Here is a 27,555-nt window from a genome sequence, read left to right on the forward strand (position 1 = left end):
CACCTATATTGAACGGGTCCAACTATTCTTGCCTCGTATGATAAGTAGACGGGTAAATGCTCCATGCAATCAAAGAATGATGGGGGAAGATCTTCTCCAATTTGCACAGTATAACAGGTATTTCAGACTCTAATTTCATCATGTCTGACGTTTTGAATTTTGAAGAATTTATCATTTTGAAAAACAAGCTTAACTCGGTTAGAGCCTCCCAAACAGGTACAGGGAGCAGCTCACGAAAAGCAATTGGAATTAAGCGTTGCATGAAAACGTAAAAATCGCGGCTTTTCATCCCAAATATGGAAAGTTTGGTCATATCAATGTTCCTAGCCAAGTCGGACACATAGCCATCTGAAAACCTTAACATCTTCAGCCATTCAAGTAGAGCATACATCCGTCTATCATCCAAAGTATACGATGCCATTGGGATTTCGTTCCCCACTGGATACAACGCACTTCTAATGCTGAGGTCTTGCAAGTCTCTACGTACACCAATATGATCCTTGGTTCCCTTTTCAACACGCATCACTGTATTATATATATTGTCGAAAAAGTTCTTTTCAATGTGCATCACATCAAGACAGTCTATTCATATTAGTTTCCCAGTATGGTAAGTTCCAAAACACACTTTTCTTTTTCCACCCTTAAGTCCACGGACCATAAGTATCGTTATATTCACGTGCACCATCCTTATATACTTTCTTCATCCCATACATGTTAAGCTCCGCAAGAACATCGGTCCGAATATGTGGGGCATGACCCTCCTCTTGAACTCTTGCCATGAAATTAACCCTGTCCCTTCTAAACGGATGATGGTCAGGCAAAAACATACGATGACAATCAAACCAACACATCTTCCTACTGTGTCTCAGATAAAAAGCCTTTGAATCAAACATGCAATAAGGACATGCATTTTTACCGTGAGTACTCCATCCAGATAACATTGAATATGTCGAAAAGTCACTGATTGTTTACATCAATGCCGCTCTAAGACAAAAAATCTGACCAGTGTAAATTTATACTTAGAAAGTTATAAACTTATACTTACAATCATACACAACCTACTACAATTTGCAATCAAATACAATATAATTTCAATATTTTAAAATTCATACTTATACTTCTGCATAACAATATGTCTTACACTTCAAAATTCATACTTGTATATACTTTTTCATACATAAACACAAAATTAAAAACTAAAACACAACATTTCAAGTTATACACAGCATTCTAAGTTATAAACTTATACTTTTAAATTCATACTTATACATAAAAGCAAACTTAGAATTACACAGTACTATATTTCTTCTATCATCATTTATCCATCAACTTGTCAAATTTTACCAACATTTCAAGTTATAAACTTTACACAGCCCATATAACAAATCAAATAAAATTAATCCATAAAAGCACCTCACATGAAACAACACTCAAATTTATCCACAAAACACAAACATAGAATTACACAATACTATAATTCTTCTAACATCAGATATCCATCAACTAGTCAATTACCAACATTTCAAGTTATAAACTTATTCCAAGTTATAAACATTAAACAACCCATATAACAAATCAAAAAAAATTAATCCATAAAAGCATAAATATATCTTTAAAACTCAAATAAGTGAGATTCACAAAACAATATGCCTTAAAATTTAAAATTCATACTTATACATAAAAACAATCATTTAATCCACAAACACAAACAAACTTGGAATTAAACATTCTTTCAAGCCTTTGTATATTCTAATAACAACATTCATTAACCCTAGTTAACCCTAATAATAATACAACCCTAATAATATTACAACCTTAATCAACCCTAATTAATAAACTAATAATATAAACTAAGAAAAATGTAAAACTTCAATGGAAAAACAAAAATTATTAATATATGAATAGAATTTACCTTGGTATTTAAATGATAATGTTGTGTTCTGCATTGTAACCTACAATGGAAAAACAAAAACAAAATTATATTATTACACAGGATGAAGATGAACAAGATGAAGAAAAATAAAAACAAAAAAATAAGCCCTATTACGTGGGTTTAAAGATGAGATTGCAATGGGTTAGCAAGGTGAGGTCTCAATGGGTTTTCATGGGTTTTTCATGGGCTAGAAAAAGAACAAGAAAGAATAAGAAGAACAAGAACAAGCAAATTTCATAGGTTAGCAAAATGAAAAATTTTGAGGTCTTGAAGGTTTAAGAACAAGGCCTTAAAGGTTGAAGATAAAGGTTTTCGTGAGTTGCGTAGGTTGAAGATGAAATGAAAATGAAAATTTTAGAGGGATTTTTTTACTTTACATAAGGGTGGGATTTTGCACAAAAAAAATTTAATAGTATATGTTGCGGTTTTTTAAGAACCGCAGCATATACTACATATTTTTGTTTTCTCTACTACTTATATGCTGCGTCTTTAGAAAACCGCAACATACGTGACACATCATATAAGATTTTTTCCACTAGTGTGAGGTTACTTAAAGAGATTGGTATTAATAAGCTCGAACCTGTTACACTTCATTGTGACATTTGCCATATACATAGCTAAAAACCTTGTCTTTCATGATAGGACGAAGCATATTGAAATTGACTGCCACTTCACTAAGGATAAGGTTTTGGAGGGACTTATTCAACTATCCTATTTACCTACTCGATCAGCACCGTTTGGCAGATATTCTTACTAAGATCTGGCCTTCACCTTAGTTTTACCAACTTTTGAGCAAACTAGAAGTTAGTAAACCACCTCCTAGTTTGAGGGGGGATATTAAGACTTAGTCTTCATACAAGAGCAAGGAGCTGCTTCATGACTTCTAGGAGCATGTTCAGGCTACAAAGGGGTTGCTAGACTTAAGACTAAGTTGCAGAGATGCTGATGTGATCAACCAGAGTTGTTAGCTATGATTAGTTAACCATTAGGAGTGTTATTAATTATAGTTAGTTAGTATAGTCATATTGTATAAGTTTGTTATAACCGTTTACCCTTGTTTAGCCTTAGTTAGTTAGCTCTAGTTAGTCTGAGATTCTTGATTCTTGTTTTGTATAAATATAAGTCATATAGCTCATATGTTTGTATTATGATTGTTCAATTTAATAAAACGATCATTTTTATTCAGTTTGTTTCAAAAATAGAACAAAATTTTAATCTAAGGTCGAATATAGGTCTCAAATAGGTTTACGATGGGTTATGAACTCATGGGTCATGGGTCATGACTCAAGTCTATTTTAAGTTGGTCCGATTATATTGGTTGGGGTTGTGTACAAGTCAAGTTAAATTGATAGTAATTTAGAATTTTTTGGGTAATTGGGTCAAATTTATAATGTTAAATCTTGGTGTGGTTGAGTTTAAGGATCGGGTCTAATCCAAATACATTAGAAACATGACTAATTAGGTTTAAGCTAGTTCTTGTATGAGACCGTTTCACTGTGAGACATGTCTTATACTTGGGTTAAATATCCTAATAATACAAACTTTTAGCTTACGAATTTTTATTTTAAGGTCATCTCACTGTGAGATGCTCTCATACAAGACGGGTTGTTATGTTTATTAAACCAAGAACAAACCCTTATCCATTGGATCTTAAAAAATCTATAAAGAATACTAATGAAGAAACAGACTGACACATATCAGCCTCTCCTTCAATAGTTTCCCGCCCAAATTAATTCCTAAAATACAAAAACATTATTTTCCAAAGTAGAATCAATTTTTTATTGTGAAAAAGCATACAATAAAAAACTTTTTATGGCATTGACTTTGGAAACGTATTTAGAATATAGTGAAATCTATATAAATATATAATTACAAATTTTCTGTAATATTGTCAATGAATTTTGTATAATTACAATATCATTTCCTAAAATACAGAAAAATTATTAACAACCACAGTCTGTAATTGGGACACTTAAGAGTTAAAACAGAACGAATACTTCTATAAAACATAAATAAAGCAATTTAGACCACAGTTTGTAAAATTCTCACTCAAACTTTGTAATTAATTATACTGATTTTAGATATTAAATCAGACAAGTCACAAGAGAACCAATAAAATATTAGTGAAGTCCAATTGATAACTTGAGAACTTGAAAACAAATTTGAAGTAGAGCGAAAATCGAAAAATTCAAATTTGAATTTTAGGGTTCCATTTGGGAAAAATGGAGAGGATTTCATTTTTAGGGTTTTTAATTTGGGAATAGAACAAAATTAACTTTGGGAATAATACAAAACTAACATAATATGATGCAGTGTATATTTTATAATTTACTCAATTTAGAATACTATGAAATCTGTACAAAACTTTTTATGGCATTAGGTATGAAAACATATATTTGAATTTTAGGGTTCTATTTGGGGAAAATGGAGAGGATTTATTTTTAGGGTTTTTAATTTGGGAATAGAACAAAATTAAATTTTGGAATAATACCAAACTAACATAATATGATACAATATATATTTTATAATTTACACAATTTAGAATACTATGAAATCTGTACAAAACTTTTTATGGCATTAGGTATGGAAACATATATTTAGAATACTATGAAATTTGTATAAAACTGCAACACAAAATTGAGGGAGATTATTTAACCCTACTTTCATGCTATAAATGCATGAAAAATTTTAGCCCTTTGTCATTCACCTATCAAACACATTAATAATTTTAGCCCTTTTTCATTCACCTATCAAATACTTCAAAAATTTTAGCCCTTTATCATTCACCTTTCAAACAATTCGAACATTTCAGTTTTTTTAGCACAAATTATCCCTATGGCTCAAAGCTACCACATGATTAAAAATATTGTGGGAGAAACCGAAACATGGAGAATAAAAATCAAAGCAATTTATAAATGGAAAACATTTGAGCACAATGGTGAAGTGAATGGCATCCATACAATTCTTATTGATGAAGAGGTTTAGCAAATACAACCTTACATAATAGTCTATCTTACATAATAGTATTGACAGGTTTACCAATAATTCTAATACATTGAACTGATTGCAAAACATTAAATAGCATAAATATTAACCTTTTACTTCTTCTACACAGACATAATTGTAGAAGTAACTGCATATAGTAATGTAAATGATGGTTTCAAATTATCAATCAAACTTGAATTGATTGATGAGGAGTAAGTCATTTTAATATCATATTTTGTTAAAATGAAATTACACAAAAAATGAGTTTAAATAATTATTTAATATTTGTGTTTAATGTAGAAACAACCAAATTTCAGGAAGGTTTTGGGAACAATATGCAAAGGAAATTTATAGTTACGTATCCAAACCAGAGAATAATAAATCTTTTGTGATTATTCTTCAATATGCAAAAGTAAAATTATGGAGAGGTAATTATCATTTTAAAATAACCTGTTTGAATGTTGCATGATTAAGAAAATACTTATCTTATTTAATAACTCTCTATCCATATGTATTAGGTACGACATCATTGACCAATTCAATGTTCATAACGCGACTCACCATTGAACCTGATATTCATGAAGTGCATGAATTTAAAAGCAGGTATAAAAATCATATAAAACTTTTTATTGGCTCAGATCTTACATCATTGCCTTAGTTATGCATGGCGGCTTAGTAAATTGGTTTGTGCATTTGAAAAATCTAGAAATTAATACCAAGCCCCAAATTCGTGTACATGTTGGCAAAAATATTTTATGGCATAAAATACAATAAGAATACCATATCAGATGAATTATTTAGAGGGGCATATATAACTAGAGTAATGCATAAACATGTACCAAATTAAAATACCTAACAAAATGCACCATCAATTACTGTTTTATTTCATTCAACAGAAGGAAACTCAACGACGGTTCAATAATTCAACGGTCGTCATTGCTTGATGAGTCTAATCACAGTTTAAAATCATCAAAATTAGTATTTCTTCATAATCATGAGGTTGTGCAATTGAAGGATATAATGCTGCTGCAAAAGGTTATATTTACAACTTTAATTTATAATAATCCTAAATACAAAATAACTAAACCACTGAATTGTATGCAAATTGTGAACTACAGGAAGGTTACTATGTCACATATGGCACAATCACATCTATTGATTGTGAGCACGAATGGTCTTATTCATCATGTTACAAATGCTATGATGTTGTTCAAAAAGAGTCAGATGGTTCCATGAGTTGTCTTACATGCAAAGTACCTATTCTAATTGTTTGGCCAAGGTAAATAATTTGCATAAATTTTTTGGCTTTTGACTTCTATTGATCTGATTAACCAGTAAAACAAGTAAAATTTCAACAATACACTCAACTAATCTAAATTCCATCAATGTGATTTAAAGGTACAAGATTTTTGTGCGTGTTTCGGATGGTGTTGGGCAATCCACTTTTGTTCTTTTTGACTCACAAGTGAAGAAAGAATTACAAGTTACTGCTAAAGAGTTAATTGATAAGCAGGTTAAGGTAATTATTAATAGCATTAAAGTATTACATTTTCTATAAAAAAATAAAAAAATATAACTTTTGTCCCAATATTTTCATTTTATTTTTATAGAATGGAGATACTGAAACGTTTCCAGAGGAGTTGGAAAAACTCATCAATAAAAAGTATTTGTTTGTGTTTAAAGTTAACAAATACTTTAACATAGAAAAAAAAAAGCAAGTCATATTCAGTAAGTAAGCTCACCGATGATGAAGAGCTAATTTTAAAAGGTATTAGCTTTTTTCTCATGATACAAGTTTATTCGATTTACATATATAAATTAAACTACCAAATGACTGAATGTTAATTTTTCAATTAGAAGGAAAATGATAGTTCTGTTGAATCAAAAGAACATTCCACTTCTATGAATCAAGATATTATACAGGTAATATTTTTTTTTTAGTTTGTATGATATGAAATGTTCATAAAAGTATATGTAAACATTATTGATCATAATTATTTAAAATGCAGAATTGTGACTCAACAACAGAAAATAGCAACTTTCAAACACCAATTAAAGGAGGATTGCAGAAGGTCATTGACATTAGTGACTGTGAGTATTCCACAAATAAGAAGACAGTTGAGGATCAAATCAATACTAAAAGAGGTTTGGACAACATATATGACATAAGTGATCTTGAGTGTTCTACTAGCAAAAAACATATTGTTGTGAAGGAGAAGGACCCTATAATAAATTAGATCTATTACTTCTAATAGACAATGCTTTTTAGTTTATTTTATTAGTTGATGCATTAGGTGGATTGTGTTTTTAGAATAATTGATTCATGTTGAGTCCTTGTTATTGTTTTTGGAATCTATTATGTTCAAAACTATAATATGTTTACTTATGTATTAACTTTTCAATGATTTATAGCAATTAATTTCTATTTATTTACTAATCCATGACAAATCAAACATTTTCAAATTTTCATATGAGGATGTTTACAATATATAACACCACTGAATAATTTATAGCAATAATATCAATTACTGTTTATGATTTTCATCCTTTTAAACCAAAACTTTTTAAATAATTATTATCATTTAAAATCCAACATTATATTGTATAAACATATTATTAATAAAACAAAACACATGAGCTGCGATGATTAAATGGCTCTAATCTAAAATCATGTAAACATAATTAGTAAACACACTCAATGACTGAAATACTATGAAATAATTTAGCTTACATGAAAAAGTTAAATAAATTAATCGATAAATCTTATAATTGAATTGATAAATTGTACATGATATGGTAATTATTAAAAATGTAATGTTTCTTAAAAATAGATTATAAGAACAATAAAAAGGGAACATTGTATACTAAAAGATCTAATTTTTCAAATTTTATATATATTAAATGTGTATATAACGATTTTAAAAACTTTATACGTAGTAAATTAAATATGGTTCATAGAATTAATGTGCTTTTCACTTGAAAGATATAAAGTTTGATTTGTTAATAGGTTAATACTGATACAGTATAATTAAAATAAATAAATTCTTGCGATGAGTTAATACTGATACAGCATAATTAAAATAAATAAATTCTTACGATGACTACATGACTCTAAGAAATGAAGACCTACACTTGAAGTTCAATATAAATGTTAAATAAATTCAGTAAAAGAATAATGTTTTAATTTATACGATAAATTAATTATTTTAAAGATTAATATAACTTTTACAAAAATATCACCCTATTATTCAGAAAAGAAACAAATATATCATAAAGATACCAATCAACATGATCATCAAATATATTACACTCAAAAATATCATGCAATGGCAATAATATGGAAATAAAGATCATATGCAAGATCATAAAAAATTACAATATAAACAAGATTAATTTGGTAAGTATATTAAAAATAATACATAATATGATACTATATGTTAATTTTAATATAAAATGCACTTTTAAGGAAAACATTCTAGCAGTTTCTATATTTAACTTGGATGCTCTTAACATTATTCAACAAACAATTTACAATAATAAATTATGTTTTTATTAATTGTCTGGTTTTTATTAATATTAATATGATCCATTATTAATATTAATGATAAATGGAGATAAATAATTGTTGATTTGTACATTTTTCTCTACATGAAGTTGGAAATTCTAAGCATGGAGAATTATAGTCTTTCAAAAATTGCAAGAATGAATAGAAAAAGAATAATTGAAAATCGAAAGAAACACAAGAATGACACACGATTGAGTAAAGGTAACTTTTAAACAATTGTAATTGCTTTATAATTATTATATAAAAAATTAAATTATATTAAATATGTTTTACTTGATGAACGCAGGAATTTCTATTGAATCTTCAAAGTCGTCGTCAGATACTCAAACAGTGCAAAGTTTAAAAACTCAAATGAGTGCATTGTCCGACATAACAAATGGTATATATTCTTTAACATTAAAAAATTTCATTATTATTTAATTTTTGCTTGACATTTGTAATTTATATGACAATATTTTATTTGATATAAGTTATAAGAAATGTTGATAATTTTCTAATGCAACATTGTTTCTAAATGTTTAAAGAAAATACCTGTAAGAAACAAGTGATTCCAAGCTTTGTGTACATTCTTTAACAAACGCCCCCACATTGTTAACAGCATGAATTAATTTTTCATGTATAAAAAATTGAACAGATCAACGGTTAGTTTTATTATCAAATGTATAAATAAAATGCATTCATCATAAACAATAAAGGTAATTGTTTAACATGTTAATTTACATCAAATTAACATGTTAATTTACATCAAATTAACATGTTAAACAATTACCGTTACCGTGAACATCTAGACCAAAGAACATAATGTATAATAATAGATACGTTTTTCATATTGTTTTTTTCTTCAAGTAATAATTGTATAAAACAATTTTATTTAAGTTATTTTTAAAGGAAAATTGAAGACATTTTTTAATAAATACCGAGTAGTTTATTTTTTTCATGTATATACACACTTAAAGTACAACAAAATTATAATTTATAATCGGAAAATAGTTAGAAGATTATTACATGTTGATATGAACAAACAGATTTACTTTTTCCAAGCGTCATATTATTTATTATTTATTAGAGTTAACCAAAAAAATATCACTCAGTTTAAATAATAGATTGATCTGGAAATTTGCTTAATAACTATGTTAAATTACTCAAAATAAAACATGCATAATTACTGTACACATATAGTATAATTTATGAACTAAATTATGTTCTAACTTTCAAAGGTCATATTATTTTTTAAAAAATAAACCCAAAAAATTAGCTGATTAGTTGAATGATAATCTAGAAGTTATTTTAACAATTATGTTAACTCATTCAAAATCAAACATGGATAAAACTGTAGATCAAATTATAATGCAGTTAACTACATTTTAAAAAAGTATAAACATCTATCAACAAAATTGTAAGTATTATTATATATATGAAAGAGGGATACCAAATTTTATTTAGAGGAGTAGATATACCAAAAACCAATTGTGAAATTTCTCCTAATATTATATGAAAACCCTTTTAAATATTGAAAAGTCGATTCATCGTATTATAAACAAACCAATTTTAGAAAAAAAAAAATAATCACTAAAAAATGTTTTTTTCAACTTAACGAAATGATAAATCGATCTATTTTTGAAAAATCTACAGAAATCAAATAAAAATTTTCAAACAAAAAAAATATTAAATAATTTTATAAAAATCAAAGGATAAAATCGTTTAGTATTTTAGAAATCGTTTAAAATAAACTAGATTGAATGTTATAAAATATAAAGGATTGACTCATATTATCACATGTTAAACTAATTTATCAAAAATCTACTACAAAAAATAATTTTCTACATAAAAAATAATAAATCGACTTAGTTTTTTGTAAGATATATCTAGACAAATCAATTAAGACATTTTTAGAGAAGAAAAATACCGGTGATTTTATTAAAATTGAAAGATAAACTTATTTATTTTTTTCAATCTGACTTGAAAAACCAGTAAAAACTACATAAAAAGTCTTCGATACTAAGAGAGAATTTTTGAATGGTTAGAAAGAGAAAAAAATTGGAGTTTAGAAATGGCGAATGAAAGAGATGAGTTAATAGTTGTGCAAGTGCAATACAATTAAACTGACAAATGCCATACACATAACCTATGCATTTACTCTAATACCATTTCCCAACACAAAATCATCATGACTTGAAAGAACAAAGTGGTATTGGAACGTGGTTTTGGCCTATTGTTTTCATATGCCATATTATATGAATGGTTTTTATTTTTGTTTTACCCACTCTTTTCTGTTATTGTTTTTTCATTTATTTTATACACAAATCAATATATTGTTTAAATTAGTAATATTTATAATTGGAGATAATTTAATATTGTAAAAAATTGTATTAATAAAAATTAAATCTAGACGAATCAAATAATATCACATTTTGTTATTTTCTCTTATCCATTATTATTGTCTTATTTGATTTTGACATATTTGTCAATTAATTATTTTAATCTTAAATATCATTAATTATACTTGATTATAAATGTATTTTTGTACAAATATCAGAATACTACTATTTATAAATTGTTAATAACTGTAATTGGAGATTATTTAAAAATATAAAAAAAATTGTTATTAATAAAAATTAAATTTAGATGAGTCGAATAACATTAAACTTTACTATTTCCATTTACTCACTATTTTTGTGTTATTTGATTTTGACATATTCGTCAATTTATTATTTAATCTTAAATATCATTGATTGTACTTGAGTAAATATTATCAAAATAATAAATTTTTCATCAATAAGACTTAACTTAAATCACATTTGACTATATTTTAACTAAAGACCTCAAAGAGTAAGCTATTATCAGTTGAGCAATCGTTCGACAAGAATTAGATGGGACTTTTAAAAATAAAGATGATTACATGTTAAAAAAAATTACTTTTAATAAAAATAGATTAAAAGATTATCTTTAGGAGAGGGAAAATAAATAAATAGTTTCATAACCTTTATAATTGGATCATTGTTAAGGATGGTGTAAGAGTGATTGATAAATATTGTTCAAAAATCAAACGGGATAATAATAATGAATAACAAAGAGTAAATTTTAGCTTATAAATTAAATATAAAATATAATTTTTAATGTTTATGAATTATATTTTATATCTAATATTTTATCACATTTGTACAGTTGATTTTTCTCATCCACGTTCAAAACGTCGTCATACTGTGCACCAAGCCTATACCCAGACAATGAAGGTTTATTGTCAGGTAATTCTCACATGACTCAAAATTATTACCAATTTTAATATGGATTGTAAGTATGATGAAAAAAATAATTATTGTACATTTTATTATAGTCTTATGACTTTTATTAATAATAGTTTTTTATTCTTTGATTTATAGTAGTTGATTTATCGCAATTACAAAAATCAACGGCGCATTCTATACCCACTTATCCTCAAGTATCCTCAAACAAACTTACTCGGGCTGGAAAGTATACTATTGGTAGAAATTTCATCAAAAGACATACAACCAACGTTCTTGACTTAAATGATGCTCATTTAGAAAATAATAGTGATATAGGTAAGTATTATGTATAAGGTTCTATAATATCCCAATATTAAATAGAGTTGATGTCATATAAATTTTTGAGTTAAGAAAAAAATATGCAGTGAACTTATACATTACTTTTTACATCATACTAATAAAATTAATTTTTATTTATTGTTTAGATGATGAAAAATTTACAAGAACAGATGGTGAAGGTAATATATATATATATATATATATATATATATATATATATATATATATATATATATATATATATATATATATATATATATATATATATATATATATATATATATATATATATATATATATATATATATATATATATATATATATATACTAAAAATTTGTTTTTAGTTATTTATTAATATTTAAAGTGTAATATTCTTTTTACAGTGTATTTTGATGTTGGAGATCTTGACTTTAAATGTGAGTATTGTTTGGCCTTTATGTGGGCAAACGAAAGAGCGCGGAAGGATGGATCATTGAAAATGCAAAGTTTTCATTATGTTGTATGAAAGGCAAAGTTCAAATTCCTACACTTAAAAACCCACCGAGATTTTTGGAGGATTTATTGAGCAGGAAAGATTCTAGGAGTAGATATTTTGTTGAAAATATACGTGCGTTTAAGATGATGTTTGCATTTACATCAATGGGAGGTCGAGAAGATAATACTGTTAACAAAGGTCGAGTGCCATATTGTTTTAGACTAGGAGGTCAAAATTACCATAGAATTGGTAGTTTGTTGCCAACAGAAGGAAATACAGCAAAGTTTCAACAATTACATCGTAGATACTGAAAATGAGATTGAAAACAGAAAAGCTTTTAGGTAATTTATAATAAATTATTTTTTTATTATTATAATTTATGTTTAAGTAAAATATATTAATGTATTTTTGACCATTCATTTCAGTTATGAAACTACAAAGGAATTTGATGATGTTTTGTTGAAAGAATTAAAACAAATGATTGATGAATTTAACCCGTATGCTAAGGTATACAGAATGGCAAGAGACATAATTGACTTGAACAATGAGGTTAACATTCAATTAAAGTTGATTGGGAAAAGAGCTACAGATGGTAGGACATATAATATGCCATCTGCATCTGAAGTAGCTGCCCTTATTGTAGGAGATATTGATAGTTCGTGTGAAGAGAGGGACATAATTATTGAGAATCGAAGTGGATTATTGAAGCGTTTTAGTGAGTTGCACCCCTCATATCTAGCTTTACAATATCCCTTAATTTTTGTATATGGAGAAGATGGGTATAGAATTGGTATAAATCATAGAGGATTGGAGTCTTACTCTTCATCGAATTCTAATCAAAGGATCAAATTAACCATGCATGAATGGTTTGCCTATAGACTGATGGATAGGGAAAATGAAGCAGATACAATTTTACGATCTGGAAAATTATTTCAATAATTTATTGTTGATGGGTGGACAATGATTGAATTAGAAAGGCTATTTTTTGTCCGTAAAAATCATACGCTATTAAGGGCTGAAAATTATAATAGTCTGCTTGATTCGAATTCTAATGGTATTCCAGATTTATCAAATACTGGTCGTCGTGTTGTGTTACCATCTACATTCCATGGAGGTGATCGTTTTATGACTGAACTATATCATGATGCTATGGGAATTGCAAGACATATGGATATCCGGATTTGTTCATTACATTCATGTGTAGTTCCATATGGCCTGAAATATCTAGATTCGTTAAGAAGAGGAATTTGCGTCCTGAAGATAGATCAGATACACTTTGTCGAGTATTCAAGCTTAAATTAGACCAGTTGTTGATAGATATTACAAAAGGAAGTTTGTTTGGCAAAGCCAATGCAGGTTAGTTACTTACTTTGCTTCGTTTATTTTATAGATAAATATTGAAGAAGATTTAATTTATTTAACATGCTTCTAATTTTAATTTATTTGCAGTTGTCTATAGTGTTGAATTTCAAAAAAGAGGACTACCACATGCACACATTGTATTATTTCTACATCGAGACGATAAAATTCCAAGAATAGAAGATGTAGACAACATAATATCTGCAGAGATTCCAGATAAAAATCTTTTTCCCATTTTGTACGAGAATGTAAAAGATTTTATGATACATGGTCCATGTGTTACCTTAAATTTAAATTCACCGTGTATGAGAGATAGAAGCTGTAGTAAAAGATATCCAAAATAATTCAACAATACTACAGTACTAAGTGATGAAGGATATCCTGTTAAGGGCCCAACAAGTTTTGAAGATATTCGTACCATAAATGGTGTTCTTTACTCTACATTTAAAGATGCTTGTTATGCAATGGGTTTGTTAGATGATGATAAAGAATATATTGATGCTATATTAGAGGCAAGTTTTTGGGGATCTGCACACTACTTATGAAAATTATTTGCCATTTTGCTTATGTCTAATAGTATATCTAGACCTGAATTTGTTTGGAACAGTACATGGCATGTGCTTTCAGAAGATGTACTATATAGGCAACGCATGATACTTCGATTTCCTGGTAATTTTTTTTAATTATTTAATTTAATTAACAAATAGCTTTTATTAATCATGTTTAACCATTAAATATTATACTAATTTATTATAATTGATAATTGCAGATTTGAAGCTTAGTGATGAACAATTGAAATGCTATGCATTAGTTGATATAGAGAAGATTCTGCAGAATAATGGTTGTTCACTACGCAATTATAGCAATGAGTTACTTCCAGATGAATTAATAATTCAGGATAGTTTTAATAGACTCATAGCTGATGAGTTAAGTTATGATAGAGAAGCACTACGCATAGAGAATGAGCAGTTATTTAAATGTTTGACTGCTGAACAACGGATCATATATGATGATATTATGCGGGCTATGAATGATAATAAAGGTGGTGTTCTTTTCCTTTATGGGCATGGCGGAACCGGTAAAACATTTATGTGGAGAACTTTGTGTGCAGCTATTCGATCAAAAGGGGATATTGTCCTTCCTGTTGCTTCAAGTGGTATTGCTTCTCTATTACTGCCAGGAGGAAGAACTGCACATTCAAGATTTGGAATTCCTTTGATTGCCACTCCTAATTCTATGTGCAGAGGTATTACTCCAGGTAGCGATTTAACCTCTTTGTTGAATAAGACTAAGCTCATCATTTGGGATGAAGCCCCTATGACGAACAAATATTGTTTTGAAGCTTTGGACAGGAGAATGCGAGATGCTTTACGAGATTCAAATGGTATTGCTTCGGACTCTCCATTTGCTGGTAAGGTAGTTCTTTTTGGAGGTGATTTTAGGCAAGTATTACCAGTTATTCCAAAAGGAACACGACAAGATATAGTTTTTGCATCATTAAACTCTTCTTGCATTTGGCATTCGTGTAAGGTTTTAAGGCTTACAAAGAATATGAGGTTGCAAACTCAGTCTGTTGATGATAATGATTTAAAGGATTTCGCTGATTGGATTTTAAAGATTGGTGATGCCATACTAGGGGAACCTAATGATGGAGAAGCGATTATTGATATTCCTGATCAATTTCTCATTAAGGATGTTGTAGATCCTATTGGTGCCATAGTTGAAAGTACATATCCATCCATACAGGAGAACTTAAGTGACACAAACTTTTTTCAAGAAAGGGCCATACTTTGTCCTACAAATGATATTGTTGGAAAAGTGAATGAATATGTTCTTTCATTATTACCCGGGGACGAAAAGGTTTACTTAAGTTCTGATTCTATAAGTAAAGCAGATGGATGTTTTGAGTCTGATGCCGATGCTTTTTCTGTAGAGTACTTAAACAGTATTAAGTGCTCTGGCCTTCCAAATCATGAGCTGAAATTGAAGATTGGTGCTCCTGTTTTGATGCTTAGAAACATTGATCAATCAACTGGATTGTGTAATGGCACACGATTGGTAGTAAACCAACTTGGAGATCACATTGTCGAGGAAACTATTCTTACGGGATACAATAAAGGAGAAAAGGTTTTCATACCAAGAATAACATTGACTCCAACAGATACCACACAGCTCCCAAAAAGACTTCAAAGAAGACAATTTCCTTTGATGCTTTATTTTGCGATGACTATTAATAAAAGTCAAGGACAATCGTTAAGTCATGTTGGATTGTTTTTCCCTAAACCTATATTCAGTCATGGACAACTTTATGTTGTCGTATCAAGAGTGAGAAGTAAGAAAGGACTTAAAATTCTTATTGTTGACAAAGATAATCAAACCACTACGTTGTCGTCGTCTACTAACAATGTGGTATATAAAGAAGTATTTCAACACTTATGAGGTAAAAAATTACGTTCATATTCTTTAAGTAATTTCTTTTGATAGTTTTATTATTAATATAACTAATCAATATATATATATTGCAGGGTGTTTCATACAAGTTAGTCACAAGATGATCTATATTGAAGTTATGAAGTCATTTTTGTAATAAAAATATTGATTTAGTTGTAATTATTTAATTATTGTAACGAACTTAAGTTATTAATAATAAATTTTGTATTACCATTTATTATTTTCCTAATTTTATTAAACAAAAATTTTAAATATTCAACATATATATATATATATATATATATATATATATATATATATATATATATATATATATATATATATATATATATATATATATATATATATATATATATATATATATATATATATATATATATATATATATATATATATATATATATATATATATATATATATATATATATATATATGGAGAAGTTCAAGTAAAAACCATCCTTATATGAGAACTGTGAGAACCACAAAAAGGTGTTACTTTTTTATATAAAAAGTTGTTACTTTTTCCAGAAAAACGTGTTACTTTGGATTTTTTTGTCTGACAGTTACTGTTTTTTGGTAAAAACTTCCAGATATTTTTAAAAACAAAAGTAACACAGTTTTTGTGTAAAAGTAGCACCTTTTCTTTAAAAAGGTAACACATTTTTTGGTTCTCACAGTTCGCATAGAACTGTGGTTTGCACCTGAACGCGACCCTATATATATATATATATATATATATATATATATATATATATATATATATATATATATATATATATATATATATATATATATATATACATACATATATATATATATATATATATATATATATATATATATATATATACATATATATATATATATATACATATATACATATATATATATATAGATATACATATATATATATATATACATATATATATATATATATATATATATATATATATATATATATATATATATATATATATATATATATATATATATATATATGTATATATATATATATATATATATATGTATATATATATATATATATATATATATATATACATATATATATATATATATATATATATATATATATATATGTATATATATATATATATATATATATATATATATATATATATATATATATATATATATATATATATATGTATATGTATATATATATATATATATATATATATATATATATATATATATATATATATATATATATATATATATACATATATATATATATATATATATATATACATATATATATATATATATACATATATATATATATATATATATATATATATATATATATATATATATATATATATACATATATATATATATATATATATACATATATATATATATATACATATATATATATATATATATATATATACATATATATATATATATATATATATATATATATATGTATATATATATATATATGTATATATATATATATATATATATATGTATATATGTATATATATATATATATATGTATATATATATATATATATATATATATATATATATATATATATATATATGTATATATATATATATATATATATATATATATATATATATATATATATATGTATATATATATATATATATATGTATATATATATATGTATGTATATATATATATATATATATATATATATATATATATATATATATATATATATATATATATATATATATATATATATATATATATATATATATATATATATATAATATTTCAAATACTAACTAATAACCTTTACAAAAATTATAATCCAAGTATAAAATTAACTCAATTTTTTTTTAATCTCCGTGCATGGTACGGGTATCTATCTAGTAATATATAAACCTGTTGAATTTGAAATGGATCATGGTCTGGGTGTGTATATGGGTTGAGTAAATGTATATAATATGGGTTGGAAAATCAAAACTTATAAAAACCACGAAAGTGGTTTCATTATTTATTGTGATTTGGCAAAAATTGGATAAAAATTGTTTGGAAAAAATTGCATATGGTCGGGTTTTGCCCAAAAATAATTTATCAGGTCCAATTTCAAGTATTGTGTCTGTTGAACGAATTTTAAAATTAGTTTTCATTCAACAAATTTTCACTGGTTACCTATTAAAATAATATTTTTTTCTTTTCTTATTTTAAAGATTATTATATAAGAAAATTTAAGTCCTATTTCCTCTCGAACTCTCTTTATTTTAATATTAATTTAATTTCTTATTTAATTTAAATGTATAAATATGTATTTTAATATTGATTTTAAATTAATATTTTAAATAACTCATTTTTTAAAATCACGTTACAATGAGTGAAAATAACCTTAATTATCTTATTGGTATGCGTGTTGGAAAAATCGGTGCATAATCATATCGATTGGATTTTCAAATAACAATGCCCTTTTCCAAAAACTGTTTTGATAAGAATAATTTGAGCTATTTCCTAGAATATTGCAAATTAATAAATTAATTCTCATTTTGCTTGAAATGGGAAACTATTTCCCACATTACCGTCCATGTAGGATAGGTGTGATAAATTTTTTTTTAATATTTTTTTTAATATAACCGCTACATGAAATGACGGTTTTGTTTAGGGATTTGAAGTAAACCGCTAGATGAAATGGCGGTTTGTTAATTTTTAATTTTTTTAAAATAAAAATAATAATATTGGGTAAACCGCCACTCGAAGTGGCGGTTTTGTAGCAGTACAAAACAACCACTTCGAGTTGTTCACTGCATTTCATATTCCTCTTTGCATCTTGCTACCTGCTGCCGGTTTTAGCTTTAAAAACAATTTTCTTCACTCTTATTTACTTCAAATTTAGAATTCCTCTCATTCAACTAAACTAATCAACTACATTCCCATCTTCTCCTTGCGTACTAGTTCATTTTCATCCTCATTTAAGGTATGAGTAAAACCCTAATTTTTTTCAATATGCAAATTGTTTTTTTGTTCATTATTGTTTTCAATTGAAGTTATAAATGCGTTGATTGTTTGTTACATTCTCTTGTTTTCATGATCTAAGCTTACATTTTACACATTTGTATTTGAATTTTAGGATCTGGTTTGTATGCATATAAAGTGTTTGATGAAATGCTTCAATGAAAGTTTATTACTTTGTAGGGTTAGTTTAATGAGTTTTAGTATATATTCATGGTATTTTTAGCTTTTTTATTTGAAATGAACCTTCTAATAGGTGTTTTAATACCTTAGTATCACAAATTCTTGTATTCAGATTTACACTTCCCTTACTCACAATCAACAATTAAGTGTATGTGAAATCACATGAAAAACATGTTTGTATTTGTAGAATATGGATCATTATCCCGTTATAGTGTATTGGGGTGGGGAAATCATGATATTGGTTGAAAATTGGTTGCAAATTGGTGGGAAAATCACATGAAAGATCATTATCCCGTTGAAAAACATGTTGAATTGGTTGCAAATTTGGATAATGCGAGGGAAGTCATGATATTTATATGATTTTTATAACACTTATGTATGTAACAGCGATCATGGCGATGCCGGGCCCAGTTGATCCATCAGTGCTTACGCTTCAGGCGACACACAGGAGCGTAGCTGCGTGGGAGGGCTCCACTGCCCAATTGGTTACTCGGCAGCACTACCAGGCGAGTACATTACAGTGGGAGGTGGATGACAGGGTATTAGAGGTAGTCGAACTAGCTGGTTTCAGATACATTCATAGGTTGTTGGGCGGGGGCTTAGAGCTCGATCGAGCTCTTATCACTGCATTGGTGGAGAGGTAGAGGCCGGAGACTCATACCTTCCACCTCACAGTTGGCGAGGCAACGATCACGTTGCAAGATGTGGCAGTTATAATGGGACTGCCCATCGAAGGTCAAGCAGTGATAGGCCGTGGAGAGGGAAATTGGCCAGCATTAGTTCATGAGCTACTAGGGGTTTGGCCTGAAAACCCCCAAGACCCCACACAGCCGAAGATCATCGTTGGATCGTCATTGAAGCTGACTTGGCTCCGAGAGCATTTTAGCGCGCTGGAGGATGACGTGGATGATGTGACGGTTGATAGACATGCGCGAGCTTACATCTTGTACCTGTTTGGATGAATCTTGTTTCCAGACAAGAGCGGCGACTCAGTACAGTTGATCTATCTCCCTCTACTGGGAGACTTGGAGCGCATAGATGGGTACAGTTGGAGAAGTGCTACCCTAGCGTATCTGTATCGTAACTTATGTCGAGCATCTCATAAGGGTGCCAAGAACATTGGTGGCTGCTTGATGTTGTTACAGATATGGTCATGGGAGCACATTCATATAGGGAGGCCCATTATTCGGACGATTCAACCCGATGGGCAACATGATCAGGAAGACGACGCGGATGATTTTGAACCGGTGTTAGGGTCACAGCATCGGCGCGGGATGGATCCTTTAGCAGTAAGGTAGCAACACTCAACACACTAATCAAATTCACAATTGCACTTTTTTATGATACATCAAAATTTTAAACAATGTTCATTTGTTTGCAGCTGGCTTCGCGTATATCTTTCGAGATCCCACTCCCCACATACTCTCCTCTACTACAGAGACGCACTTGATCGACAATGAGACGAGCAGGTTATTAACATTTACTATTTGTATTAGTTATTAATAAATTTTATATATTACTGAGCATATTGATTTCTATTACAGATGACATGGCAGCCTTACACAGCGGCTAAGATGGATGCTCTACCGCACATATGTACATCGGGCCACGAGATTTGGAGATCGCGTTGTCCACTTATTTGCTTTGACATTGTCGAGCTACATCTTCCAGATCGTGTCATGTGTCAATTCGGTTTGGAGCAGGTTATTCCGCATGCCTGTGACACCCAACCTCAACTACATGCGATCGATCGAAGGACTGGGGACAAGAATTACGTCCTACGACATAGATCGCACGTAGATGCGTGGAATGACCGAGCATCTCATTTGGTTCGAGGAGATAACTTCACAGGTCATAGCATATGTACATGAGTTGGTACAGGCGTATCTCCATATTACGCCTAACGAACACCGCATTTGCGCAGCCAGGATCACATTACCATCCGACATCTACGTTACTGGTACGTCTTCTTTCAACACTCATAACATATAGTAATACTTTAATGTCAGTCTTTTAACAACATAATGATAACATACAGGCTGAGCGCATCCGATCGGTGCTCATACAGTGCAATGACACGATTCAAGGGGCCGCTACATCGCCAGTTGATGTGGGGTATCGGTTATGTTCTCAGACCCTAGGCTCTATCAACGCGTCATTGACCGATGCATTGAGTCAGGCGGGGTATGAGTACCTCATACCAACTCCACCCATCATTGGCGAGGTAGATGACACATTCCACACTCCTTCTCCAAGGAGTTCAGCCCATAGAGGTAGCTCTTCCGGAGGATCCAGTTCTAGGTCCACACGAGGTCGCCAGCGTTCATCTACTCGAGGTCGGTCTTCCAGATCGCCATCGTCATCCGGTACTATGTCGCATTCGTTCCTCCAACTTCCATCACCACTCCTCCTCCACATCCATCGCCTCTGCAAAGGATCATCACATATCAGCGTACTAGTCAACGAGGAGCTCTTGCTCTTAATGTCATTGCGGAGGTTGACGAGTTCACACCATCATCATCAACCGGTGCGCAAATGAAGAGGGGCCGAGGATTGTAGTTTAACATACTTTGTATATTCTTATATGATTTAAACTTCTTGTATGACTTTTCATGATTGTAATATATCTTCACATTATTTTCATAATTAATTTTTTCAAATCAAGTTGGTTCGTAATTGATTAATATGGAATAGATTGTATTGGATTAGTTTAATGCAGGTTGTGTTAACTATTTAGGGGAAATGAAAGAAAAAAAAAAACAGGGCACAGACCAAACCGCCACATGAAGTGGCGGTTTACCATGGACCAAACCGCCACATGAGATGGCGGTTTTCCTTGGACTAAACCGCCACTTCATGTGGTGGTTTAGTGCTTAAGGTAAACCGCCATCTCAAGTGACGGTTTTGTCTGAAAAATTAAAAAAAAATTAATTCTCCACGTGGACGATATTGTGGGAAATATTTTCCCATTTAATGCAAAGTGGGAATATGTTTTATTTTAAGCAATATCATGGGAAAAGTTTTGAATAATTTCAAATATCTTTTGGGTTTGCATATCAGAAAAATCGATGCATTAGAACTCACTTTCACAAGATTTTCAAATTAGGGGCCCCATAAGTATGATCGTGATTCTCGTTTTCTCAAAAAAAAAATGTTAGTCGTTGAAAACTACTCCATATTCTAATTTAAAAAACATAATTTAATATAATTTAATAAAAAACAAATTTAAAACTTATAACAAAAAAAATTATTTAATTAAATTTAATTAATTTAAATAATTAGTTTAAAATTAATTAATATTAAATAAAAAATGAAAATAAAATTGGTTTTATGTTTTAAAATTTTATTAAATTAAATTAAAAAATGTACCACAGATAAGCCATATATACAATCACATTAAGGCATTGATCACGTATACAACCACGCTAGAAAACAAAATACATGAATTTTGATCTGATAAATATTTTTTGGCCCAAATATGGCCTATTAGATACAATTTTAAAATTGTTTTTACAAACTAAGTTTGTTTTTTTTTTTTTCTTATATTAAAAAACAAAAAAGGCGAAGCACAATGATACAAAATAACACCTTAAGTTTTCCAAGAATTCTACGAGTATTATTTTACTAAACCTATTAAGGTTAGCTATATTTAGCTTTAAATTTTTAACTTTGCCATTTACAAGCAAATGTTGTCTATCAATATATATATATATATCAATATATATATATATATATATATATATATATATATATATATATATATATATATATATATATATATATATATATATATATATATATATATATATATATATATATATATACATATATATATATATATACATATATATATATATACATATATATATATATACATATATATATATATATACATATATATATATATACATATATATATATATATATACATATATATATATATACATATATATATATATACATATATATATATATATATATATATATATATATATATATGTATATATATATATATATATATATATGTATATATATATATATATATATGTATATATATATATATATACATATATATATATATATATATATATATATATATATATATATATATATATGATCTTATGTGGACGGTTTTCTCTCTTATGTAAAATGAGAATTATTTTTGTGGAAAGAAAATATTGTTGGAATAGACTCATATATAATGAAAGATTAAATTGTATAGATTATATTTTATGTGGATGAAATTAAAATTTTAAAAAGTCTTTTTAAAGAAAAATAAGCAAAATAATCAAAACAATAAATAAAAAATAATACATTTAAGGAAAAATTACCTAGAATAATCCAACGTTTTCTTGATTTTCCTGCAATAGTTCGATCTATTGATTAACCATGAATAATTCTAACTTTATGAAGTAATAAGTGTAGAAACCTGTGCAATGCACAATTTTTTTAGCATCAACATATATAAATGTATAATATTAAAAAATAAAGCCAGAGATATTATGTAGTAGAAACAAGATTTGCAGTTATATGTACAAATTAACTTTATAGTTTTGGAATACTATATATATGTTGATGCTATAAATAAATACTAGTCAAAGATACTTTAATAATAGAGATATTGGTCAAGAACAAATGTCATGTAATGTTTCTTTAGCAATTAAATATGTTTCATTTGGCAAAATCTCTCTTTAGTTGTGATACTTGAAATTTCCAAGTTTTTTATATAAATTTATGATTTTCTTAGAACAAACTCGAGTAACCGGATGACTTGTTATAGCAATTTAAAAAAAAAAAGATAAATTAAAGTAAAATGTTGAAAAAATTGTAAAAAAAAAGTGTTGAAATTATTTTAGAATTTTCTATGTAAATTTTAAAATTTTTTCTCTAATTTTATATTAATTTTTATTTTACTTTTTTGGTAAATTATCTAATATACCAAGTCATCTGGCTACCCGAGTTTACTCTAGGCAAATACCCCATAAAATTGAAATTTTTCATAGTTAATCAATAAGTGAGATTATTGTAATAAAATCATAAAAACGTTGGATTATTCTAGGTAATTTTTCTTAAAATTAAAAATAATGCAAATTAAAAATACAATATACAAGTACTAGTATACAAACTGGTGCAATGCAGAAAGTTTGTTAGTACGAAAATAGTTATAAATAAAAATTTTAAAGAAAAGTGCAATTGCATAATATAGTGAACATGATTTGAATAACCCATAATCACATTTTAACTTGTAAAAATGTTTTCATTATACTATGCTCTATAAAATCGTCATTTCAATTTTCATGTTCTTTTTTAGTATTGTATGATTATATGATTTGATCGAAAAATATCTTTTTGAAAATTTACCTTTAATATTTAAAATCATAATTAATGTCATAAAATCTTTTGAGTATTAGACAATCATATTTGAACCCTTAAAAATGCTCCATTTGATAAAACTCTGTAAATTTTCCTGCCTATTTTCTATTGGTGACATGGAAACTTTTGATACTTGACATCTTATTTAAGAAAAAAATTCACTTATTAAAACATGTAATATTTGTTGATTGGCTATAAAGATATGTGATTTATTGATATACTATATATCCCTAAATAAATTTATTTTTTTTTATTCCAAATCATAAAAAGAAAATTAAAACTTGATTCATTTGTTGGCTCTTAAGGTTTTGATGATGACTTCACTATTAAATAAACAAACATGTTTTAGAGATTGTTTTGTAGGTGAATATCCGATTTTGTTGAAATCGTTGATGAAGCCTATGACTTGGTTCGTGGAAGTTGTACGTGTCTTAAAATATTCAAGAAGTTAGATAAGTGTTTAGGAAGTTAAAAGTTGACAGACGGTCTACTGTTCCTAAAATGAACAATCTAACAGAAGTTGAAGCTGGAGACAGTACGTTGTTCCTACGTAGCAGGTCTGGAGAAAAACATCGACTGGAAAATTGCAGTTATTTTATTATTCTGTTTTTAGTTGATGTAAACGGTTAAATCTTAAATTAGTTGCTTAAAGTAATTAGTAAGTTAATTGGCTAAACTATTTTTAGGTTATCTAAAAATAGCCTAAGACTTTTTCTTCTTAAGATTAAGATCTCCTATTTTTTAGGATCTTGTGTTTTAATTCCTATGCTATTTTTAGCTTAAGGAAACCGCCTCTCTCTTTGAGCAAATGACAGCCGGACGTTTACTTTTTGGCATGACCACTATCTTTTCTTTTTGAGAACGTGGAGGATAGTGGGAAGTGTGTCTAAGGTAACTGCTGGCTGTTCCCACTATAAATAGGAGGGACTATGCTCAAACCGGAAATCAATCCAAGAGTGTCCATAAAAGGGAGATCATTTAAGAAAAATATTTTCTGTTTTTAAATACCAATTAATTTATTATATTTTTCTTAAGTAATTATTTTAATTTTTATCCTCTTGAGAATTGGCCTTGTAAGGGTTATTAAGTGATTTGTTGTAATTAGACTCATGAGAAGTCTAAGGGAATAGAGAAGTAAAACGTGAGAAGAGAAAGAGAAGGAGAAAGTAGAGAAAGAGAATTAGGCCTAGAGTAGAGAAGCTTCAAGTGAAGCAAACTATTTTATGTAATTGTATTTGATTGCCTAAAACATAGTGAGAATTTTGAAATCCCGGGGGGTCGTGGTTTTTCTTCTTATTAGGCCAAGAAGGTTTCCACGTAAAATCTTTGTCTCCTTTTTATCTCTTGCTTTTTAAGTTTAAGCTTTATTTTGTTTGTTAAAATTTCGCAAATTAGAAGAAAAACGTAGTAAAGCTTGATACACAACAATTCACCCCCCCCCCCCCCCCCTTCTTGTTGCATTCGACCATCTTCGTGTATTTCAACAATTGGTATCAGAGCCCTGTTCCTCATTTAATCAGGAAACTCTGAGAGCAGTATCCTGTTCCCTGGCAAGATGTTGAAGATGAACGAACGCATGGAAGAAGGGTACTCTACGCAAAGGCCACCCATATTTGATGGGAAATTCTATACCTACTGGAAAAATAAGATGGAAATTTTTATAAAGGCCGAAAATTACCAAGTATGGAGAGTAATTGAAATAGGAGATTTCGAAGTGACGACCATCAACTCCAACAACGAATCAATTCCAAAACCAATCACTGAATATGAAAAGGAAGACTTTCAAAAGATGGAGATGAACGCTCTTGCTATCAAGCTGCTTCACTGTGGTCTCGGGCCAAATGAACATAATCGTATCATGGGTTGCAAAACGGCAAAGCAGATTTGGGACCTGCTGGAAGTTACCCATGAAGGTACCAGTGAAGTGAAGCGATCCAAGATTGACCTCCTAATGTCCAGATATGAAAGGTTCGTCATGGAACCTAGGGAGAACATTCAAGAGATGTTCACCAGGTTCACAAGTATCACGAACGAATTAGTCTCTCTTGGTAAGATCATTCCCGTTGATGAACAAGTCAGGAAAATACTGAGAAGTCTTCCACAAGATGAGCGCTGGAGAGCTAAGGTCACAGCCATCCAGGAGTCCAAAGTTTTCACCAAGTTCAATTTGGAGGAGCTGGCTGGTTCACTCATGACACACGAACTGCATTTGGGAACAGCGGACAGTTCCCGAAACAAAGGACTGGCTCTAGCAGCTGATGATAGTGAAGAATCAGAAGCTGGTGAAGAGGAAGCTGCTATGTTGGAAAATTCTTCAGGAACAGCAGATATAGAAACCAAAGAAATAATAAGGAAAGAGGAACTGCTAGCATGAAGACAAATTTTGAATGCCACAAATGTAGAAGTACTGATCACTTCATCAAGGATTGCCCTCTATGAAAGAATGAGAAGGGCAAAGGGAAGACAAGGGAAGCTGGAAGAATGCCAAAGAAGGGAAACTTCAGAACAGATTTTCGTAAAGCAATGATCGCAGCTTGGGGTGACACTGAAAGCGAAGCTAAAACTGAAGTTCCAGTAGAGGAAGAAACTGCAAATCTATGTCTCATGGCATCTCATGAAGAGACTAAGGAAAGAGAGGTAATGTCTTCTAGTTCATCTCCTAAACATCTATTCAGTTTAAGTAAGGA

General features: G+C 28.6%; 1 protein-coding gene and 1 pseudogene across 1 annotated transcript; both read left to right on the forward strand.

The window, feature by feature from the left end:
* Window positions 1-4,768: 4,768 nt before the first annotated feature.
* LOC130805659 (uncharacterized) lies at window positions 4,769-7,155 on the forward strand. The gene is made up of 10 exons (XM_057670441.1): window positions 4,769-4,883; window positions 5,049-5,130; window positions 5,219-5,346; window positions 5,437-5,521; window positions 5,815-5,953; window positions 6,037-6,197; window positions 6,317-6,437; window positions 6,529-6,600; window positions 6,776-6,841; window positions 6,928-7,155. Exons 1-10 carry the CDS (start codon window positions 4,769-4,771, stop codon window positions 7,153-7,155), a joined length of 1,197 nt encoding a protein of 398 aa, XP_057526424.1.
* A 1,432-nt stretch (window positions 7,156-8,587) lies between these two features.
* On the forward strand, window positions 8,588-16,320 carry LOC130805660 (uncharacterized; annotated as a pseudogene).
* The last annotated feature ends 11,235 nt before the right edge of the window (window positions 16,321-27,555 follow it).

This window comes from Amaranthus tricolor, chromosome 2 (assembly GCF_026212465.1).
Source record: "Amaranthus tricolor cultivar Red isolate AtriRed21 chromosome 2, ASM2621246v1, whole genome shotgun sequence".
In the NCBI taxonomy this organism is placed as follows: domain Eukaryota; kingdom Viridiplantae; phylum Streptophyta; class Magnoliopsida; order Caryophyllales; family Amaranthaceae; genus Amaranthus; species Amaranthus tricolor.

Excerpts from the sequence above, each read along its gene's own strand:
- LOC130805659 (XM_057670441.1), top strand. The coding sequence starts at position 4,769 with ATGGCTCAAAGCTACCACATGATTAAAAATATTGTGGGAGAAACCGAA. Across the intron at positions 5,131-5,218 it reads CTTGAATTGATTGATGAGGA|AAACAACCAAATTTCAGGAA; the intron begins GTAAGTCATTTT and ends TGTTTAATGTAG. Across the intron at positions 6,198-6,316 it reads ATTCTAATTGTTTGGCCAAG|GTACAAGATTTTTGTGCGTG; the intron begins GTAAATAATTTG and ends TGTGATTTAAAG.